Raw genomic sequence first — 20,634 nt, forward strand, 5'->3', positions numbered from 1 at the left:
TTTCAACCCAGAGGTTGTCCAACTGGGTCGCAGGCTGCATCAGGGAGTGTTACGCCCTGGCCAGGAAGGTCCCGCCCCGGGTTACAGCGCACTCTACCAGGGCACAAGCGTCCTCTGTAGCGTTTGGGGCGCAGGTTCCAATAACTGAAATTTGCAGGGCGGCCATGTGGTCGTCACTCTATACCTTTACGGCACACTACGCGCTGGCGCAACGGGCCAGGCAGGACGCAGGGGTGGGCTCTGCAGTCTTCAGCTCTGTGTTGTAAATACGTTTGGTTTATCAGTGTCACATTGCACTTTATACAAGTTTTCTGTGTTCGCTTGGTTGAATAAATTTGTTTGGGTTGTTCAACTTTTCGTGGACTTTTTGTTTCTGACTGCTCTGACCCCTCCTCCTTGAAGTGGGTTAGCTTGGTAGTCACCTAATTCGAATGGACATGAGCAACCACTCGAAGAAGAAAAGAACGGTTACTTACCTGTAACTGTTGTTCTTCGAGATGTGTTGCTCATGTCCATTCGACTCCCACCCTACCTCCCCTTCGTCAGAGTGTCCGGCAAGAAGGAACTGAGGTGGGGCAGTGCTGGCAGGGGTATTTATGCCCCGCCATGGTGGCGCCACTCCAGGGGGCGCCCTGCCGGCGCTACGGGTACCGCTAGGGAAAACGCTCTGGAAGACGCGGTGCATGTGGTGCGCACACCTAATTCGAATGGACATGAGCAACACATCTCAAAGAACAACAGTTACAGTTAAGTAACCGTTCTTTTCTTGGTCCCTCTTTTGTCAGGGGGAGGCAGAAGCTCTGCAGCGAATGTTTGACAAGTTTATCGACAAGATGCTGACCTTCAAGAAGGAAAACTGCCAGGAGCTGGTCCCCATCCCCGAGTACAGTGGGATCGTGTCTCTCTGCAAGCTCTTCTCTGCTCTGGCCACCCCAGAGAATGGGGTAGGTAGCAGACATGAACCTGCAAGCTCTGGCGCTTCCAGGCTGAGGGCCCAAAGAAATGCACTGAATGTGAAGAGCCATGAATGTCCTGTGGCTCCTACCATCACTCAAAGCAGGGGCCTTTCTAAGCTGGCTGGGCTCCTTTGCTTCCATATGTATGTCTGGGTATGGTATTCAGTGTGAGCTGTGCTCCTTGACTGCATTCCCATCCTGTGACCCCACGTAAGTCAGGAGAGGTGCCCTGTTGTGGAGATTTGGGAAACTGACCTTTCAAATCCCAGAGCAGGGGTTTTAGCTGCAAGATTTGGTTTAAGAATTGTCCTTAGTAGCTAGCACTCTGGTACCCCCATTGTTCTCATCCTCTCCCAGGTCTTGTCAGCCCTTTCTGCCAGGGCACTATTCACCAGCAAAGCCTCCTGAACTTGGAGGATAGACAAGTACCTAGGGTTGCCAGATGGTTTCAACAAAAAGTACTGGACACACTTGATAAAAAAGGTTGAAAAAGCTACCAGAGGAGAAGCTGTTCTGGATTTGATTTTAACAAATAGGGAGGAACTAGTTGAGAACTTGAAAGTGGAAGACAGTATGGGGGACAGTGATCATGAAATAATAGAGTTCATGATCTTAAGGAAAGGTAGAAGGGAGACCAGCACAACTGAGGTAATGGTTTTCAGGAAGGCAGATTTTGATAAGCTCAGAGAACTTGTAGGTAAGGTCCCATGGGAAGCAAGACTGAAGGGAAAAACAACTGAGGAGAGTTGGAAGTATTTCAAAGGGACGTTGTTAAGGGCCCAAAAGCAAACAATTCCGCTGTGTAGGAAAGATAGAAAATATGGCAAAAGACCAGCATGGCTTAACAAGGAGATCTTGCATGATCTCAAAATAAAAAAGGAGTCCTATAAAAAATGGAAACTAGGACAAATAACAAAGGATGAATATAGGCAAGCAACACGGCAATGCAGGGGCAAGATTAGAAAGGCAAAGGCACAAAATGAGATCAAACTAGCTACAGGCATAAAGGGAAACAAAAAGACCTTTTATAAATACATTAGAAGCAAGAGGAAGACCAAGGACAGGGTAGGCCCACTGCTCAGTGAGGGGGGAGAAGCAGTAACAGGAAACTTGGAAATGGCGGAGATGCTCAATGACTTCTTTGTTTCGGTCTTCACCAAGAAGTCTGGAGGTGTGCCTAATGTAGTGAATACAAGCAGAGAGAGGGTAAGTTTAGAAGATAGGATACACAAAGAACAAGTTAAAAATCACTTAGGAAAGTTAGATGTCAGCAAGTCACCAGGTCCTGATGAAATGCATCCCAGGATACTCAAGGAGCTGATAGAGGAGGTATCTGAGCCTTTAGCTATGATCTTTGAAAAATCATGGCAGACGGGAGATTCCAGAAGACTGGAAAAGGGCAAATATTGTGCCCATCTATAAAAAGGGGAATAAGAACAACCCAGGAAAATACAGACCGGTCAGTTTAACGTCTGTCCCAGGGAAGATAATGGAGCAGGTAATTAAGGAAATCATATGCAAACACTTGGAAGGTAATAAAGTGATAGGGAATAGCCAGCATGGGTTTGTGAAGAACAAGTCATGCCAAACTAATCTGATAGCTTTCTTTGATAGGATAACGAGCCTTGTGGATAAGGGAGAAGCGGTGGATGTCATATACCTAGACTTTAGTAAGGCATTTGATACGGTCTCGCATGATATTCTTATTGATAAACTAGGCAAATATAACTTAGATAGGGCCACGATAAGGTGGGTGCATAATTGGCTGGATAACTGTAGTCAGAGAGTTGTTGTTAATGGTGCTAAATCCTGCTGGAAAGGGATAACAAGTGGAGTTCCACAAGGGTCTGTTTTGGGACCCGTACTGTTCAATATCTTCATCAATGATGTAGATATTGGGATAGAGAGTATGCTTATTAAGTTTGCAGATGATACCAAACTGGGTGGGGTTGCAACTTCTTTGGAGGATAGGGACATAATTCAAAATGACCTTAGCAAGTTAGAGAAATGGTCAGAGGTAAACAGGATGAAGTTTAATAAAGAGTTTAATAAAGAGAAATGCAAAGTGCTCCACTTAGGAAGGAACAATCAGTTCCATACATACAAGATGGGAAGCGACTGTCTAGGAAGGAGCATGGCAGAAAGGGATCTCGGGGTCATAGCGGACCACAAGTTGAATATGAGTCAACAGTGTGATGCTGTTGCAAAAAAAACAAATATGATTCTAGGTTGTATCAACAGGTGTGTTGTAAGCAAAACTCGTGAAGTCATTCTGCCGCTCTACTCTGCACTAGTTAGGCCTCAGCTGGAGTACTGTGTCCAGTTCTGGGTGCCACATTTCAAGAAAGATGTGGAGAAATTGGAAAGGGTACAGAGAAGAGTGACAAGAATGATTAAAGGTCTAGAGAACATGACCTGTGAAGCCAGGCTTCATGAACTGGGCTTGTTTAGTTTGGAAAAAAGAAGATTAAGGGGGGACATGATAGTGGCTTTCAAATATTTTAAAGGGTGTCACAAGGAGGAAGGAGAAAATTTGTTCTTCTTGGTTTCTGAGGACAGGACAAGGAGTAATGGGCTTAAAGTGCAGCAAGGGAGGTTTAGATTGGACATTAGGAAAAAATTCCTAACTGTCAGGGTGGTCAAATATTGGAATAAATTGCCAAGGGAGGTGGTGGAGTATCCCTCTCTGGAGATATTTAAGAACAGGTTGGATAGACATCTGTCAGGGATGGTGTAGACAGAGCTTGGTCCTGCCTTGAGGGCGGGGGGGCTGGACTCGATGACCTCTCGAGGTCCCTTCCAGTCCTATGATTCTATGATAAAAATTTGTTGACCAAAAAAATACACGTGATATGGGAAGTTTATTGACGACAATCTACATTACATCATATATTTTACATTAGATTGTGCGGTTTTTATTAATGTTTTATTTTTCAAAAACTCCTCTTTTACTTCCAAACAAGTGAAAGGTATATTAAAAAACCCACAAAGTTGACTTCTTACTGACTCAACACTCAATCTGTTGCATTCATTGGTCCGTTGATTACCCATGACACTAAAAATTCTTTCCAGAATGGCATTTGACACAGGAATTAAAACAGAATATTGAACCAGTTTTAATAAATTTGGAGCAGCAGGTTCTTTGCTGAAAAAATATTTCCCCTTATCAAGAGATGTTCACTTCCCTTGAGGGAACAACATCATGTCCAAGGCACTGACTTCCTGATAAAGAGATTTTGGAGGGAGCTCTTTTTGCATGGTGACAACATCCAGATTTTAATTACTTCATCAAAAGAAGGAGATTTTTCATGATGAGCCAAACTCAGAGCATGACATGGTGAATTTTCAAAAGGAAACCTCTTCTCCAGATATTTGAAGGCTCTTGTGTACACATTCAGTGCTTCAGACATAAATTTTTTGACTGCATTTATTGACTTCTCGCTGCGAGATATGAGAAAGATGAAAGCTAGACAAAGGACAACACTGTCGCAAATCATATGTTTATAAAAGGAAAATATTGAGCACTACTGCGTAGTTGCATACTGCCTGGCTGGTAGACACGCTCACTGTGTGTGTGTGTGTGTCTGTCTGTCTGTCAGCCAGGCAGTATGCAACTGCATACTAATACTTGTATCTAAGTGGCAAATCGGCATAGTAGCGCATAGCGAAGGCCTGGAGAGTGAGCAAGAATACTCACGCACAAGTCACGTCATAACATGATAATAATAAAACTTACTTAATTAGAAAATACCGGACATATAAATTTTCTCAATTTGTTTTCTGGACAGAAAGCTCAAATACCGGACTCTCCGGTTCAAATACCAGACACCTGGCAACCCTACAAGTACCACGTAGAGAGAAAAAAAGACTGATTCATTGGGTCCTGCCCATTTGAACTCAAGAGCTCAAAAGTTCTGGGTGTGTCAGTCTACAACTCTGCCATCATGGTTCCTGGTGTACAGTGTTCAGATTATGGGTATGCCAACTTAAAGCACTCTGAGCATATAGCCTTACATTCCAGGAGTGCCAGTCTAGAACATTTCCATTGTGCAGTAGGCTGATGTTCCGGGTACATCAGCCTAGAATGCTCCTGTTCTGAAGCCCAGGTTCCTGGTTATGTCAACCTATAATGTGTCATCATGCAGCCTGATGTTCTTTGAGGAGTGTCCCTGTGGGTGCTCAGCCTTAGGTGTCTGAGGCACTAGTGCACTTCTAGTCGGAGAATTTAGGTAATATCCTCAGTAGGCTGCGCAAGTGGGGCAGCTGGCATGTATCAATGCAGCTACTCTGCATGCGCAGCCAACCGTCCCTTCAGTTCCTTCTCTGCAGCTGGCAGCTTCAGTCTGAACTCATAGCTGTCCTTCTGATAGTTTTCAAAATGTATTAGAGTTAATATTGTTAGTTGTTGTTGCAGTACTAGTTAGTCTGTTAAACAGTTATAGTTAGTTATTTAAAAAAAAATCTTTTTGTTAGAACGTTTTCCCTTTGGCCATTTTTTCTTCCTGGGATGCCTGGTTCCCCAGGTTTCAAATGCTGCCTGTTCTGCAGGCTTTCTGTGTTGGATGGCCACTCGCAGTGTGTCCGGTGCCTTGGACAGGCACACTCTACTACCCAGTGTGAGTGCTGTAAACAGCTCATGGAACATAAGACAGTCCAGGGAGCTTCAGCTGAAGTTGCCTTCATGTTAGCATCTCAGGGGATTCTGCCCATCAGATCTCTGAGGGAGTCAAAATCTGGTTTTTTGAAGTCCAAGGTGTGTATTTTACTACTCTCTTTTCTTCCTTTGGTCAGGATCCCGAAATTTACCATCTCATGATCACTGCTTCCCAGGTTGTCACCCACCTCTACTTCCCCTATTAGTTTCTCCCTGTTTGTGACCAGAAGGTCAAGCTGTGCATGGCCCCTGGTTGGATCCTTCAGCACTTTACCAAGAAGTTATCCCCAGCATTCTCCAAAAACTTCCTGGACTGCCTGTGTACTGCTGTATTGGTTTCCCAACAGATGTCAGAGTGATTAAAGTCCCCTACGAGAACCAGGGCCTGCAATCTGGAAGCTTCTCTCAGTTGTCCAAAGAAAGCCTCATCTACCTCATCCACCTGATTCGGTGGCCCGTAGCAGACACCACTGCTGTTGTTTGCTCCTCTAAACTTAACCCATAGACTCTCAACAGGTTTTTCTCCCTCTTTATACTGGAGTTCAGAGCAATCATAGTGCTTTCTTACATATAGTGCAACTCCTCCTCCTTTTCTCCCCTGCCTGTTCTTCCTGAGCAGTCTATACCCTTCCATGACAGCGCTCCAGTTATGCGAGTCATCCCAATTAAATTATATTTCTTGGACTGGGCCAGGGCCTCCAGTTCTTCCTGTTTGTTGCCCAGACTTCTTGCATTAGTGTACAAACACCTCAGATAACCAGTTGATCACCCTATCTTCTCCATTCGAATCAGGGGTCCTTCTTTGTTGCTTGTTCCTCTTTGCATTTCTTCCTGGTATCCGACTTTCCCACTCCCCTCAGGGTTTTGGTCACCGTCCCCCAACAAACCTAGTTTAAAGCCCGCCTCAGTAGGTTTGCAAGCCTGCCCACGAAGATGCTCCTTCTTCTCTTGGTTAGGTGGATCCCATCTCTTCTTAACAATCCTTGTGCCCGGAACAGAGTCCCATGGTCGAAGAAACCAAAGCTCTCTCTGGGACACCACCTGCGTAACCACGCATTTACTTCCTCAATTCAACGATCCCTGCCCAGTCCTTTCCCTTCAACAGGGAGGATGGATGAGAACACCACTTGTGCTCCGAATTCTTGGATCCTTCTTCCCAGCACTACATAATCCACAGTAACCCGCTCAAGGTCATTCTTGGCCGTATCGTTAGTTCCCACGTGAAGAAGCAGGAAGGGGACGCTTGACACTACCCAGGCAGCCATCCCCAATGGTGGTGGTATTGGAAAAGGCAGCTCCTTTGGGCTCCAGCACCAGGGACTCTGAATCAGACCAGCAGTCCAAGAAGCGAGCCCATTCAGCCTCCACAGGTGACTCCCCCTCAAAAAAGCGGGCACCACCTCACAAAATGTCCTTGGTACTGGTTGCACCTAAAGCGTCGAGAGAGAGAACCCTCAGGCACCCATGCGTCTCGAGGTGCTAAGGACCTTACTAAAGCCAACTCTAAGTCACTGAGCAGGTCAAAACCACTAGTATTTTCCAGTTCTGCGTCCGCACCGAAAAAGCCACATTATAGCACAGCACCAAGCACATCTATGCCACCCTCAATGCCAAAGAAACACAAGCACTCGGCACCGACGGCATAGCATATCCCGCTGGCACCGGCCATGGCACCACCTCTGGCACCTGTGACTGTGGCACCACAGCTCTTCAGGACTATCGAGGAATTATGGGTCACGTTGGCACCAACCACTCCATTGTTTGGCACCAATGGTACCCCAACCTCAGATAGGTTAAGCCTCTCTACTTGGGCAAAATTGGTACCGTCTCTGTTGAGCGATGAGGATGAAGAGCCTATAGAAGGTACCCATACTCCTAGACCAGGGGTTGCCAACCCGTGGCTCCTGAAGAAAAAAATTGCTGCTCCTGACAGAACGGGGATGGAACCCAGAACTGCTCAGGTCAGCCACTCTCACGGCCGGGCTGCTGTGAGCTGTGTGCGTGCTCACCGCCTGTGCCGTTCTGCTCAGGGCCCCCAGCACACTGTGTCATATCCTTCACGTGCAGACCATGTCACACACAGCATCCCAGCCTGCATCTGCTAGCAGCAGGGGCTCTGGGCGTGGCGGCATCAGCGGCGGCTCCGGGACCTGGGCATAAGGTTAGTCGGGGAGGGGGATTGGGTTAGAGTGTGTGTGTGTGTGTGTGTGTGTGTGTGTGTGTGTACCTGGCTCTGGGGAAGGGGAGGGGGATTGGGTTAGAGCAGGGGGAGTGCCTGTGGGACGGGAGGGGAAGAGCAGCCAGCGTACTTCCTGAGACACGGGATCCCCAGGTATTGGCCCCAGCTATCTCTGTCCCCTCCTCCTGGCCAGACCCCTCCTAGCCAGACCCTCCCATGAGTACCCTGCCCCAGTACCCACCAGCACCCTGCTCCAGCACCCTGTCCCCTGCCCCCACCAGCACAGTTGGGGCCACATTAGTGAGGCTTGGGGGTTTTTAGAGCAGTTGTTTTTTTTTAATCTCACTTGTGTGGCCCCGACTGACTTTTCTGTGGGTCAGTGACCCCTGACTCAGAACAGGTGTCCCCACCCCCCCAAATAAAGACAACGCCGAAACATTTCGTGTTTGACAGAATAGTTTATTTAAAAAGGAAGTCTGGCCAACAAGCCCCCATCTAGCCGCAGCATCATAATACTTCTGCACACACACACACACACCCGTTCCCAAACCTGAGCCTATCATACACTGGAACCCCCTGTCCAGAGCCTCTCATATCGCCAAACTCCTGCACCCCTACATCCCCAGGCTTCTGCCACAACACTCCTGCACCATCCATATACTGCAAATCTGTGTCCTGAGCCCATCTTACTCCTTGCCCTGAGCCCCTCATGCACCCCAGTCCAAACTCCTGCACCTTCACAGCCACAAGCCTGCAGTTTGCTCAGCACCTCAACCCTCCCCTTGACCCCAACACTGTCCAGTATGGAGCCCCCTCCCGAGCCAGCATCCTCTTCTCTACTTCCTCCTGCACCCAAATTCCCTCCCAGAGCTTGTACCTCTCACCCATTCCCAGTGCTTTTTTTATGACGGTATGCCCCAGGACTGTGTACCAGCACCTATTTTCCCCCGGTGTTTTTTTTTTCTCAACAACTCCCCGCTCCTGCCTCTTCCCCCAGTACGTGGCTCTTCGCGCTCTATCTACCGCTGTTTTAGCTCTTTGCCTCTAATGGGTTGGCCACCCCTGGCTTAGACACTCTTCTCCGAAGCAATCACAGACACCCCTCAGTGGCAACCATCACAATGGCTGTTCCTTTCAATGCCAGTGCTCTCCAACTGGCCCTACTGGGATCTTTTGGTGTTGTATAGGGCATAGCAGCAGCAACCTCAGCCTCAGTCACTGCCCTCCTGCACAGCATAGGTTCCATTGGTGCAGTCTCTGGACATGTCAAATGTGCAGGAAGACGATAACCCAGATACCATTAATGAAGACATCTCTGCTACTTCTCCACGTCCCACCCACATCTCATCCTCATTGCCTGACAATACTATAATGTCTACACTCTCTACATCAGGGGATGACTTTAAGTTGTTTCTGGAGCTCTACAAGAGGGTGGCAGATGTGTTGGATCTCTCTGGTGAACCTGCCAGAGTCCCAGTGCAAACTAACGAATATACTTCATGCCTCCCTCTTGGCAAAACTGGCACTGCCAATGAACCCAGCCCTGATGGACCCAGTCAAATCCATGTGGCAGACACTTGCTACCATTCCAACACTCTGTAAAAGATCAGACAGAAAATATTATGTAGTGTCACAAGGGGCTGATTTTCTGTTCTCTTACCCCTCCCCAGACTCTCTTGGGAGTTAACCAGAGGAAAACAAAGTACTGCCCAGACTACTCCTTACAATAAAGAATGGAAGTGTTTAGACCTAATGGGCAGGAAAGCTTATTCATCTGCATCATTGCAATTATGCATTGCTAATTACACTGCCCTCCTAGCCAAATACATACACCGCATATTTGAGCAGATGGCACATTTTATTGTAAGTCTTCCAGACAATAAAAGGGAGCAGCTTAGGGCAAACATAAATGAATATGCCCTCATTTCCCACATAGCATTACAAGCGGCTTGAACTCTTCAGACACGGCAGCTCAATCTATTGCCATGGCTGTGGTGATGAGAAGTGTGTCCTGGCTTCACTTGTCCTTTGAAAGCTCTAAGTTATTTGTTGACTCCACAGATGCTTCACTACACATCCTTAAAGATTCCAATTCCACTTTAAAGACTCTGGGCATCCATATACCCAGGGCCGGCTCTACGGAGTGCGGGGCCCGATTCTGGGGGTGGCGCCGCACATGCGCGGGACCCCGGGTGGCACGGCGCATGCATTGTCATGATGCATGCGCAGTGCGTCTAGGGGCCTATGCATGTGCAGTGCCCTGGGAGTACAATGCATGCGTGGCCCTGCCCGGGCATACGGTGCATGCACCATGCACCCGAGACGTCACAATGTGTGCGCCCGGGGGCCCCGTGCAAGCGGGGCCCCACGCTGGGGAATCGGCTGAATTGGCCTAAAATCGGCCCTGCATATACCTGCAACTAAGAGTCACCAGGCCCTGATGAAATGCATCCTAGAATACTCAAGAAGCTGATAGAGGAGGTATCTGAGCCTTTAGCTGTCATGTTTGAAAAGTCATGGAAGTCAGGAGAGATTCCAGAAGATTGGAAAAGGGTAAATATAGTGTCCATCTATAAAAAGGGAAATAAAAACAACCCAGGAAACTATAGACCGGTCTTCGAGTAGTGTCCCCGTTGGTGCTCCACTACAGGTGTTGGGCTCGTCCCGGCACTGCAGATGTTGGGCTCAAGTTCGATGGCACCATCTATGGCGCCAAGAGTCCATCTCACGCAGACAGCTTAGGCAGCACTGCCCATGCCATCAAACTTGAGCCCAACATCTGCATCACCTACCCTGGCGCCCAGGAACTCTCAGAGCCTGGTTCTGTGATCTCTGTACCGGGTAGTCCGGTACCCATGGTCCCTCCTCCACTAACGACCATGGTACCGACCAAAGCCCAGAGGAAAACTCGGCGTGTACGCATACCTTCACCCAGCCCGGATAGGGCTGTGTATTCTCCCGAGCCTTCGCCCTCACCTCACCACGACAGACGTGACTATAGCCGCTACAGATCACCCTCACAATGCTATTGGAGATCCCCACAGAGATCTTTCATGCCTCCACGATACCACCATTCGTACCACTTGCGGTCACCATCACATTACTCAGTATGATCGTGATCTCTGGTGTCACCTCCTAACTTCGCTACTATCGATACAGGAGTGCGAGTTCATACTCTCCTCGGCGCTTCCAGCATGGACATCATCATGGTAGTCAATACACCTATTAATTACAACTGAGAGCGCCCATACTCTTCCAGCGGTGTCACCGGAGCGTCCTCGGTCTCACTCACCACAACTACTGACTCAGGACATCTTTCCTCCTGGGCAGGCTCCTCCAACGCCCATGGATGATGCTCCCTCAACTTCGACCCATCACGACAGGGACAGTAGTCAGTCTCCCTCCTGTGAAGAGCAGCAGATGGACTCTCCAACTGATCAATCGTCTTCTTCACCAGACGATGCAATTTTCCATGGCGACTCTTCCCCTGTAGAAAACTACAAGCAATTTCAAGAATTATTCAAAAGGGTAGCCCACTCACAGAACTTACACACTACTGACGCGCCTCAGAAACAACATGGTCTCCTGAGAAATTTGCAACATTCAAATAGATCAAAGCTGGCTCTCCCCTTTGATGAAGCAATCCTAGAGATATCCAATGACATCTCGCAGACCCCAGCTTCTGTGCCGCCAACGAACAAATGCACGGATAAGAAATATTTTGTTGATGCGAAGGATGCAGAGTTTCTTTTCATGCATCCCCATCCCAACTCCATTGTTGTCGATGCTGCACAGCAAAAGTTGAAAATAGGACAAGGCAGGAACACAGAGCCTGATAAAGAAGCAAAACGGCTGGATCTGCTGGGAAGGAAAGTTTACTCTTCCGCCGCAGCAACCCTCAGGATGGCCAATTACTCGGCCCAACTTGCGAATTACGATTTTGACAACTATTTCAAGTTGGTTCCCCTTATGGAATATTTGCCCGAGTCCAAGTAACAAGTCCTAAAGGTTGTGGTGCAGGAGGGTTATACGGCAGCCCGCACTGCGCTGCAAATTTCCCTCGATATTGCCGACACGGCATCCTGAACCACGGCAACTTCGGTGGTCATGCGCCGTGCTTCCTGGCTTCATCTGGCCTCCATGCCCAACGACCACCAGCCGAAAGTGGAGGACTTGCCTTTTGATCGGCAGTCCTTATTTGCTCAGAACACCGATCAGGTCTTCCACTCCGGGAAGGATTCTTGTACCACCCTGAGAACGCTTGGGATGTACACGCCACCTTTTAGACACAAGAGAGTCAGTCCCTATAATAGACAAAGACCATTCTCATATGCTGCACCCTGCTTCAGGCCTTATGACCAGCTGAGGCAAAGACAGCGGCCTCAGTAACGACTGCAACAACCTAGCAAGATGTCAAACCAGCAACAACCCCGACAGCAAGTTTGATGTGTCAGTCGAAGGACTGCACACTATTCCCCTCCTGGAGGCTTCCCACAAAGTAACCAAGTTTTTCGTCGAGTAGTGTTTTCTCAGTTTTACTATTTGTTAGAGTTAACTTAGTTGTTTTCTTGATAGTTACAGTTCTATTTAAAACAATTTTTTTTCTCGTCATAGTTCAAGTTTTTAGCCTCAGTCAATAGTCAAAGACTATGCCAGAATCACCTGGATTTAAGAAATGCACCCACTGCATCGGATTGGCACTCGCGGTGTATAAAATGCTTTGGAGAGGGACGTGTGCCGCTTAAGTGCAGTCACAGCACTAAGTTAACCGCCCGTGCCAGGCGGGACCGGGAGCTGAGGCTGAGGGTGCTTTTATTTAACAAAGCCCTTCAGACCTCTGAAACGACTGAGCCGTTTCCTGCTGCCTCATGGACGCATGAGGCTCATCCACCAGCTCGAGGGTCTCCTTACAGAACCTCTAACCCCTCTGAGAGGATGAGTGTCGGAGACAGACCGGGTGCCTCTGGCGTTCTGCCGAGGCATCCCGTTGACAGGACAGGCAAGGGCTGCAGCTCACCAGCACCAAACTCTGCCCGTACCAAAGACCCAGGATTGGCACCTACAAAAGCGCCGTGACCTGATTTGGCACTGGCAACGGCTTCAACTGCCGGTTTGAAGCCGGCAATAGCTGCCCCGGCACTGGCTTATCCGGTGCAGATGAGCGCAGTTGTGCCGGCACCCGGAGCAGTGGTGCTGGCAACTACACCTCTGCTTCCCTCGGTGCCGGAGACACCTGCATCAGCATCAGTGCCACAGGCAGGCACCGTAACTCCACAGCCCTCGGCACCAACACTTCCTCCTCCGGTCCCGCAATTAAATCCTGCGGCACCTAGTCCAGCGGCACTGGTGCTTCAGCTAAGCTACAGCCAGTCAATGCAGACTGTCTCTTTACCACCCACCTCATTGCAGACGGCACCCTCTTCCCCTTTCAACTGCTCCAGGCAGACCAAGGCACAGCACAAGTTAGGATGAGTCCGAACACCATTGCTCATTCCAGACCGTGCTGTTTTCTCTCCTGGACCTGTGTCACCGACCTCGTCATACACTGGCAGCCATCACCACGCTCCTTGTTATAGATCAACCAGGGACCATTACTACAGGTCACCTCATCACTCACCGCCACGGAGGTATTATGGTGTACATTATTCTGGATCTCTGTCACAGTCTGCGCCTCCCCTTATATCTACAGCCGGGTCATCATTGGGGTCAAGGCATAAATCTCTCTCTCCCGTGAGTGCTCCCCCTTTCCCACATCCCAGTTCTTGAGGTCTTTGTGTCTTTCCTTTTCCTTTTTACTATTCATTTGTGGCGCTCCTGGTGGCCGGCCCTACCGGGCTCCTGCTACCACGAGGCCTCCGCCAATGGCACCACCTGACAGAAGAGAGGGGGACCTGGGCCCTCCCTCACTCCAGGTCCCGACCCAGGACCCTAAGGACAGGGACACGACTCCGGCTTCCGGTGCCTCCCCTGACATCAGCCCATGCCTTGGCATTACCCCTTGGGGCGGCCCCGGAGCAGGTGGTACATGTTCGCCTCGCAGCTTCGTCTTCCCCGCAAAAAAACGCAGCGAGGATTTTAGGGGTGTGGGGTTCGGGGACTGCTGTGACGGCAGCGGCGGCTGTCCCCGTGGTGCCGTCACAATTTCCCTCCCACTACTCCAGAAGATCTATTTCACCAAGGTCTTCAAGACCCTCAGGATATTCGCCTCGGTATGGGACTCTAAGAGGGTATTCTCCGAGATGCTCACCGGGCTCATATTACGACCATTACTACCATGAACATCATTCTTCATCTGGCAGGAGGTATTCACATTCGTGATTCCCGGGCTCCAGTAGAACAGTGTCTCCACGTCTTGCACCATTAGAGTCCCATTCTCTAAAGGTTCCACCAATTCCTGCGGAGGACACTGCCTCAATCCAAACTCACGAGGAACAGCAGGACAACCACACTCCAAGCCAGGAACCTCAGAGCCTGATTCCCCTGCTGACCACTCATCTTCATCACCAGATGACGCAGTGTTCCCCGGAGATTTATCTCCAACTGAGGACCATAAGCAATTTCAAGAACTCTTTAAGAGGGTTGCTCAATCTCAGAGCATTCAAACTACGGATGTGCAACAGAAACATCATCCTTCGCTTCAGAACTTGCAATCTTCCCAGAAATCGAAGTTGGCGCGTCCCTTTGACGACGCCATTTTGGAAATTGCCAACAACATCTGGCAAACTCCAGCTATGTCCATGCTGATCAACAAACGATCGGACAAGAAATATTTCATAAACCAGAAAGGTATGGAGTTATTATTTACTCACCCCCAGCCCAATTCCCTTGTCATGGACACCGCACAACAAAGGTCCAAGACAGGACAGGCTGAAAATACTGCAAATGACAAGGAGGTGAAACGCCTAGACCTCTTGGGCAGGAAAATGTACTTCTCCATCACTTCAGCGCTGAGAATGTGTAATTACCCAGCTCCCCTCGCAAATCACGATTTTGACAATTATTCAAAATTAGTTTCCCTTTTAGAACATTTACCGGACTCAAAGAGTCAAATTCTAAAGGCAGTAATACAGGAGGACTACACTACGGCCCAAACACCATTGCAGATCGCTTTTGACACATGCAGGGGCTCATGCCACAGCTACTGCCATAGTTATGTGTCGTGCTTCCTGGTTACATCAAGCTGCTGCCCTGAAAGATTTACTAAATAAGGTAGAGGATTTACCCTTCGATCGCCAGTCACACTTTGCTCAATCCACCGATCAGGTGTTCCACTCAGGCAAAGACTCCTTAAGAACACTGAGGATGTATGCGCCTCCATAAAAGCGCAAGAGATATATGCCCTATAACAAACAGAGACCTTTCTCTTACACAACATTCCGTACCAAACCATATGAGCAGCAGAGGCCAAGACAGCGCCAACATAAATGAAGACAACAACCTAACAAGGCGCCTGGCCACCAGCAGGGACGGCAGCAAATTTGACATGTCGGTTGAGGGACTGCGCACCACCCTTTTGATGGAGGCTCTACACAATCCGCAGGCTGTATTCCATCATCAGTTGAGACCTTATCAACACCGTTGGTCTCTGATTTCCACCGACCATTAGGTCAACGACTTAGTCACTTCAGGATATGCCATTCCTTTCAACTCAATCACTCCCCCTCCCCATCCTCCCTGTCCCTTTTCAGGGACCCCTCTCATGAGACTCTTCTACAGCAAGAGGTTTCTTGTCTACATATGATTTGGGCAGTGGAGAGGGTGCCCATTCAATTCCATGGGAGAGGTTTTTACTCTCGGTACTTCCTCACCGAGAAGAAGTCAGGTGTTTGGAGACCTCTCCTGGACCTGCGTTGACTCAACCGTCACCTGTAGAAACAGAAATTCAAGATGGTTACATTAGCCTCTATCATCCTGGCCCTCGGCAAAGGGGATTGGTTCGCGTCCCTCGACTTGCAAAATGCCTGTTTCCATATAATGATTCACCCGGTCCACAGGCGATTCCTTTGTTTTGTAGTGGGCTCAGAATATTACCAATATCAGGTGTTACCCTTCGGTCTTTCAGCAGCACCACAAGTATTTTCCAAGACCCTAGCAGTGGTGGCTGCTTACCTTCGACGTCTTGATATCACAATTTTAGACTATCTCAACTACTGCCTACGAAAGTCCCCTACCCTTGACGAGGCTACATGGGCAGTTGCCACTACCATGATGGTGTTCAAGGCTTTGGGGCTCATAATCAACTTCGACAAATCGTCCCTGTCACCGAGTCACAACCTGGAATTTATCGGCGCGAGGCTCGATGCACTGATCACAAGGGTATACTTACCCACAACGAGGTTTGAGTCGATTCAGTATTTGGTTCAGATTGTGTCATCTGCTCCCAAATCCCGCATACTTACCTGCCTACAACTGCTCAGGCATATGGCTGCCACCACATATATGGTGTCACATGCAAGACTCCACCTGCACAGCCTCCAGCACTGGCTATTTACTGTTTACACACCGGGTGTACACGGCATGAACAGAACAGTATCGATTCCCAAGCATGTCAGGACTTTAACATGGTGGGGCAGTCCCCAAAATTTGCTAGCGGGAGTCCCCATTCACGGGCAGAAGCCCTCAATGCAGATCACAACAGACGCTTCCTTGATTGGTTGGGGTGCCCATCTACAGGAGCATTGGATTCAGGGGCTCTGGACTCCCCAGGAGTCCCTACAGCACATACATTTCCTCGAGTTGCGAGCTGTATTCAACACCTGCAAGCACTTCCTTCACATGATCCGAGGTCTTATGGTTCACATTCTCACTGACAATATATGCATGGTTTACTATATCAACAGGCAAGGCAGCGCACACTCACGCCGCCTTTGTGCAGAAGCTATATGTCTGTGGAACTGGGCAATTCGGCATGGTATAACCCTTACCGCATTATACCTTCCCGGCAAGGACAATGTCGTCGCCGATACTCTCAGCAGACACTTCCTTCCTCAACACAAATGGGAGTTGCACAACAAAGTTGTTCACGATCTTTTCCATCTCTGGGGCTTCCCGAGTATAGACCCTCTTTGCCACCCATCACAACAGAAAGTTGTGCTCACGAGCATTATTGCTTGCGAGCAGGCGTCGGCACAAATTCCTTGGGGGATGCCTTCCTACTTGACTGGAGTCACCACCATCTACTCTACGCTTTTCCTCCTCTTCCTCTCATTCCGAGGGCGCTGGAGAAGATAGAATTGGAGGGCGCAACAGTGGTTTTCATAACACCCTTTTGGCCTTGACAGACTTGGCTGACGCAATTGTCGAGGATGTCGGTGGATCAGTCACTACGACTACTGAGGCTGTCCAACTTGCTGTCTCAACAGCACGGTACGATGGTGCATCCAGACATTGATCGCATGCATCTGACTGCGTGGCTCCTAACTGGCTCCAGAAATGACCTGCTCTCAGGCGGTGAGGCATGTGTTGATAAACAGCAGGCGACAAACCACTCTCAAGACCTACCTCTATAAATGGTATCAGTTCCAATCTTGGTGTGTAGTGAGGAATTTTGATCCTGTGTCCTTACCTGTTCAGCAGGTCCTTGATTACATTCTCCACCTAAGGAGAGCGGGATTGGCAATCGCTTCGCTTAAAGTTCATCTGGCATTAATCTTGGCCTTCCGTCTCCCCATCAATGGTCATTCGCTGTTCACCCATCCGCTCTCTAAAAGGTTCCTAAAGGGACTCGGGAATCTGTATCCGGCTTACAGGATTCCACCAGAGCCGTGGGACTTGGCTTTAGTATTGGACACTCTAACTCGCCTCCCCTTTGAGCCATTAGCAACTTGTGACTTGCGCATGCTCACAATGTAGGTGTCATTCCTGCTGGCAATCACTTCAGCACGCCAAGTTAGTGAATTGGCAGCTTTATCTGTCGACCCACCATACACATTATTCTCTGAGCATGGGGTAGTGCTCCGTGTTCATTTGCCTTTCCTCCCAAAGGTGAACTCTCCTTTTCATATAAACGAACCCATAGCCCTGCTAACATTCTACCTAAAACCACATTCTTCACCAGAAGACTCACGTCTACATTTGCTCGACATCAGACGAGCGCTGGCCTTCTACCTGGACAGAACACGTGCTTTCAGGAAGTCTCGGCATCTTTTTATAGGCACTGCTGAGCGTTCGAAAGGCCAACAGCTCTCCGCACAATGCATTTCCAACTTAATCTTCTCTTGTATTACATGTTGTTACGCCCTACGGCATGAACCTTTACCGAGACAACCTCACACCACTCCACCAGAGGCATGGCCGCGTCCACTGCTTACCTTAAAGGTGTACCCTTGCAGGATATATGCCGTGCAGCAACTTGGTCATCTGCCCTTACTTTTGCCAGACACTATGCCCTCGCAAAAATATTGAAGAACAATTCTGCGGTGGCGCAAGCAGTTCTGGCCACTATACAGAGGCCATAAGTCCGAAGCATAGCGATAACATTGGACCTCTGCTTGCGTACTCACCTCAAGTGGAGCCCCCTCGGGGACACTACTCGACAAAGAAGAGAGAGTTACTCACCTTGTGCAGTAATGTCTGTTCTTCAAGATGTGTGTCCCCCGTGGGTGCTCCACATCCCATCCTCCTCCCTGCTTTGGACCTTCTGTTTTTATCTTTCAGACACTTCCTGTTGGGAGGAAACTGACAAGCCAGCCCACACTCAGCTGTAACAGCGTGAGGCAGCAGGAGCACATGCGCAGGCCAGCTGGGCTACTGCTAATGAAGATTCTCTGTTTTGCGGCGCCGGGACAAGCCTAGCACCTCGAGTGGAGCACCCATGGGAACACACATCTTGAAGAACAGACGTTACTGCATAAGGTGAGTAACTCTCTCTTATTCCACTGTCGCTTGAGACCTTATCATCCCTGCTGGTTTGCTATAACAACAGACCGGTGGGTTAGAGAGATCGTTATATCCAGCATCACCATTCCTTTTTCCAGTCAGCCCCCTCCCACCCCTCCTTCCCCGTCCCTTTTCAGGAACCCCTCTCATGAACCTTTGCTGTGGCAGGAGGTCGCACATCTATTGACCAGCGGAGCGGTGGAGAGTGTTCCATACAAATTCAGAGGCAGAGGCTTCTATTCTCGGTACTTCCTCACACAAAAGAAGTCCAGAGGATGGAGGCCTATCCTAGATCTCCGCAAACTCAATCGTCATCTACGAAAACAAAAATTCAACATGGTTACTTTAGCCTCTGTCATTCCAGCACTGACTGAAGGGGACGGGTTCGTGTCCCTCGACTTTCATTACGCATATTTCCTCATGTCTGTGCCCACAGGAGGTTCCTCCATTTCACACTGGGTGAAGATCATTATCAGTACACAGTGCTTCCGTTCGGCATTTCAGCAGCGCCAAGAGTGTTCTCCAAAATCCTAGCCATCATAGCTGCCCACTTCCAGCATTCCGGCATCACAATTTTTCCTTATCTGGATGACTGTCTATTGAAAGCCCCTACAGCAGACGGGGTGCAAGCTGCAGTCAATACAACCAGGGACACATTCGAGGCTCTAGGCCTCATCATCAACATACCAAAGTCTTCTTTGATCCCATCCCAGTCTCTCGAGTTCTTTGGGGGCGAGACGAGTCCAAGATCGCTACTGTGTACCTCCCAATCGACAGATCCCAGATTATCCAGGACTTAGTATATATCCTGCTCACCGCTCCCAAAAATGTACATGCCTGAAGCTCTTGGGACACATGGGCGGCCACCACGTATGTCGTCCCTCATGCACAACTTCATTTGAGATGCCTTCAGCATTGGGTGCTCACAATCTACAAGCCAGGCACCGACAATACCCACAAACTTGTGGTTGTCCCCAGTCAAGTGAGAGACTCCCTGGTATGGTGGCTCGATCCGAGCAATACGTTAGCGGGCATCCCCTTTCATGCTCAGGCTCCATCCGTCCAGATCACTACGGATGCTTCCGGTTGGGGAGCACATATGCAATAGCACCAGGTCCAGGGGCTATGGTCACATCACGAGTCCCTCCTCCACATAAACTTTCTGGATTTACGGGCAGTGTTTAACGCCTGCAGGCATTTCCTCCGCGGGATCCATGGAACCATGGTACAGATTCTTACTGACAACATCTGCACGGTTTACTATATCAGTCGGGAAGGGGGTGCCAGATCCTGATCCCTCTGTGCAGAGTCCATTTGACTTTGGAATTGGGCTGTCTGCCACGGAATTATACTCACGGTGGCATATCTCCCAGGCAAGAGCAATACCATTGCCGATGCTCTGAGCAGAACCTTTCATTTGCAGCACGAATGGGAACTGCTTGACGAAGTAGCCCGCAGCCTTTTTGAGACCTGGGGTTACCCCGACACGGACCTTTTTGCTACTCGACACAAAGAGAAGTGCTGCCTTTACTGCTCGAGGGCAGGCATAGGGAGCGCCTCTCAAGGGGATGCTTTCCTCCTTAATTGGGGGACGCACCAACTCCTGTACGCCTAACCCTCCAATCACGCTTATACCACATGTGATAGGGAAGATAGTCGCGGATGGGGCGACAGTGATAATGGTAATGCTTTTTTGGCCCTGACAGACTTGGTTGAGCCAACTGATGCAGATGTCCTTATCCCAACCTCGGCGACTGTCACAGTTGCACAATTTAGTCTTACAACAGCATGGCACGCTCCTTCACCCAAACATCGATTGACCGCATCTCACGGCTTGGTTCCTAACTGGCTCCAAGGCCCGTAGTTAGCATCCTTTCAGGCAGTTAAGGACGTCCTGATACACAGTAGGCATCAAACCACCCAGAAGTCCTACCTTTATAAATGGCATCGCTTCCAGTCCTGGTGAG

General features: G+C 49.2%; 1 protein-coding gene across 9 annotated transcripts in view; it reads left to right on the forward strand.

Moving 5' to 3' along the window:
* Window positions 1-20,634, forward strand: part of DNAH2 (dynein axonemal heavy chain 2) — a 293,067-nt gene that overhangs the window by 172,795 nt on the left and 99,638 nt on the right. For all 9 annotated transcript variants that reach the window (XM_075908075.1, XM_075908072.1, XM_075908076.1 and 6 more), the window contains one exon: window positions 786-944. In XM_075908075.1, the coding sequence (XP_075764190.1) occupies window positions 786-944 (159 nt within the window). The remainder of the gene's footprint in view (window positions 1-785; window positions 945-20,634) is intronic.

Source organism: Pelodiscus sinensis, chromosome 24 (genome assembly GCF_049634645.1).
Source record: "Pelodiscus sinensis isolate JC-2024 chromosome 24, ASM4963464v1, whole genome shotgun sequence".
Classification (NCBI taxonomy): domain Eukaryota; kingdom Metazoa; phylum Chordata; order Testudines; family Trionychidae; genus Pelodiscus; species Pelodiscus sinensis.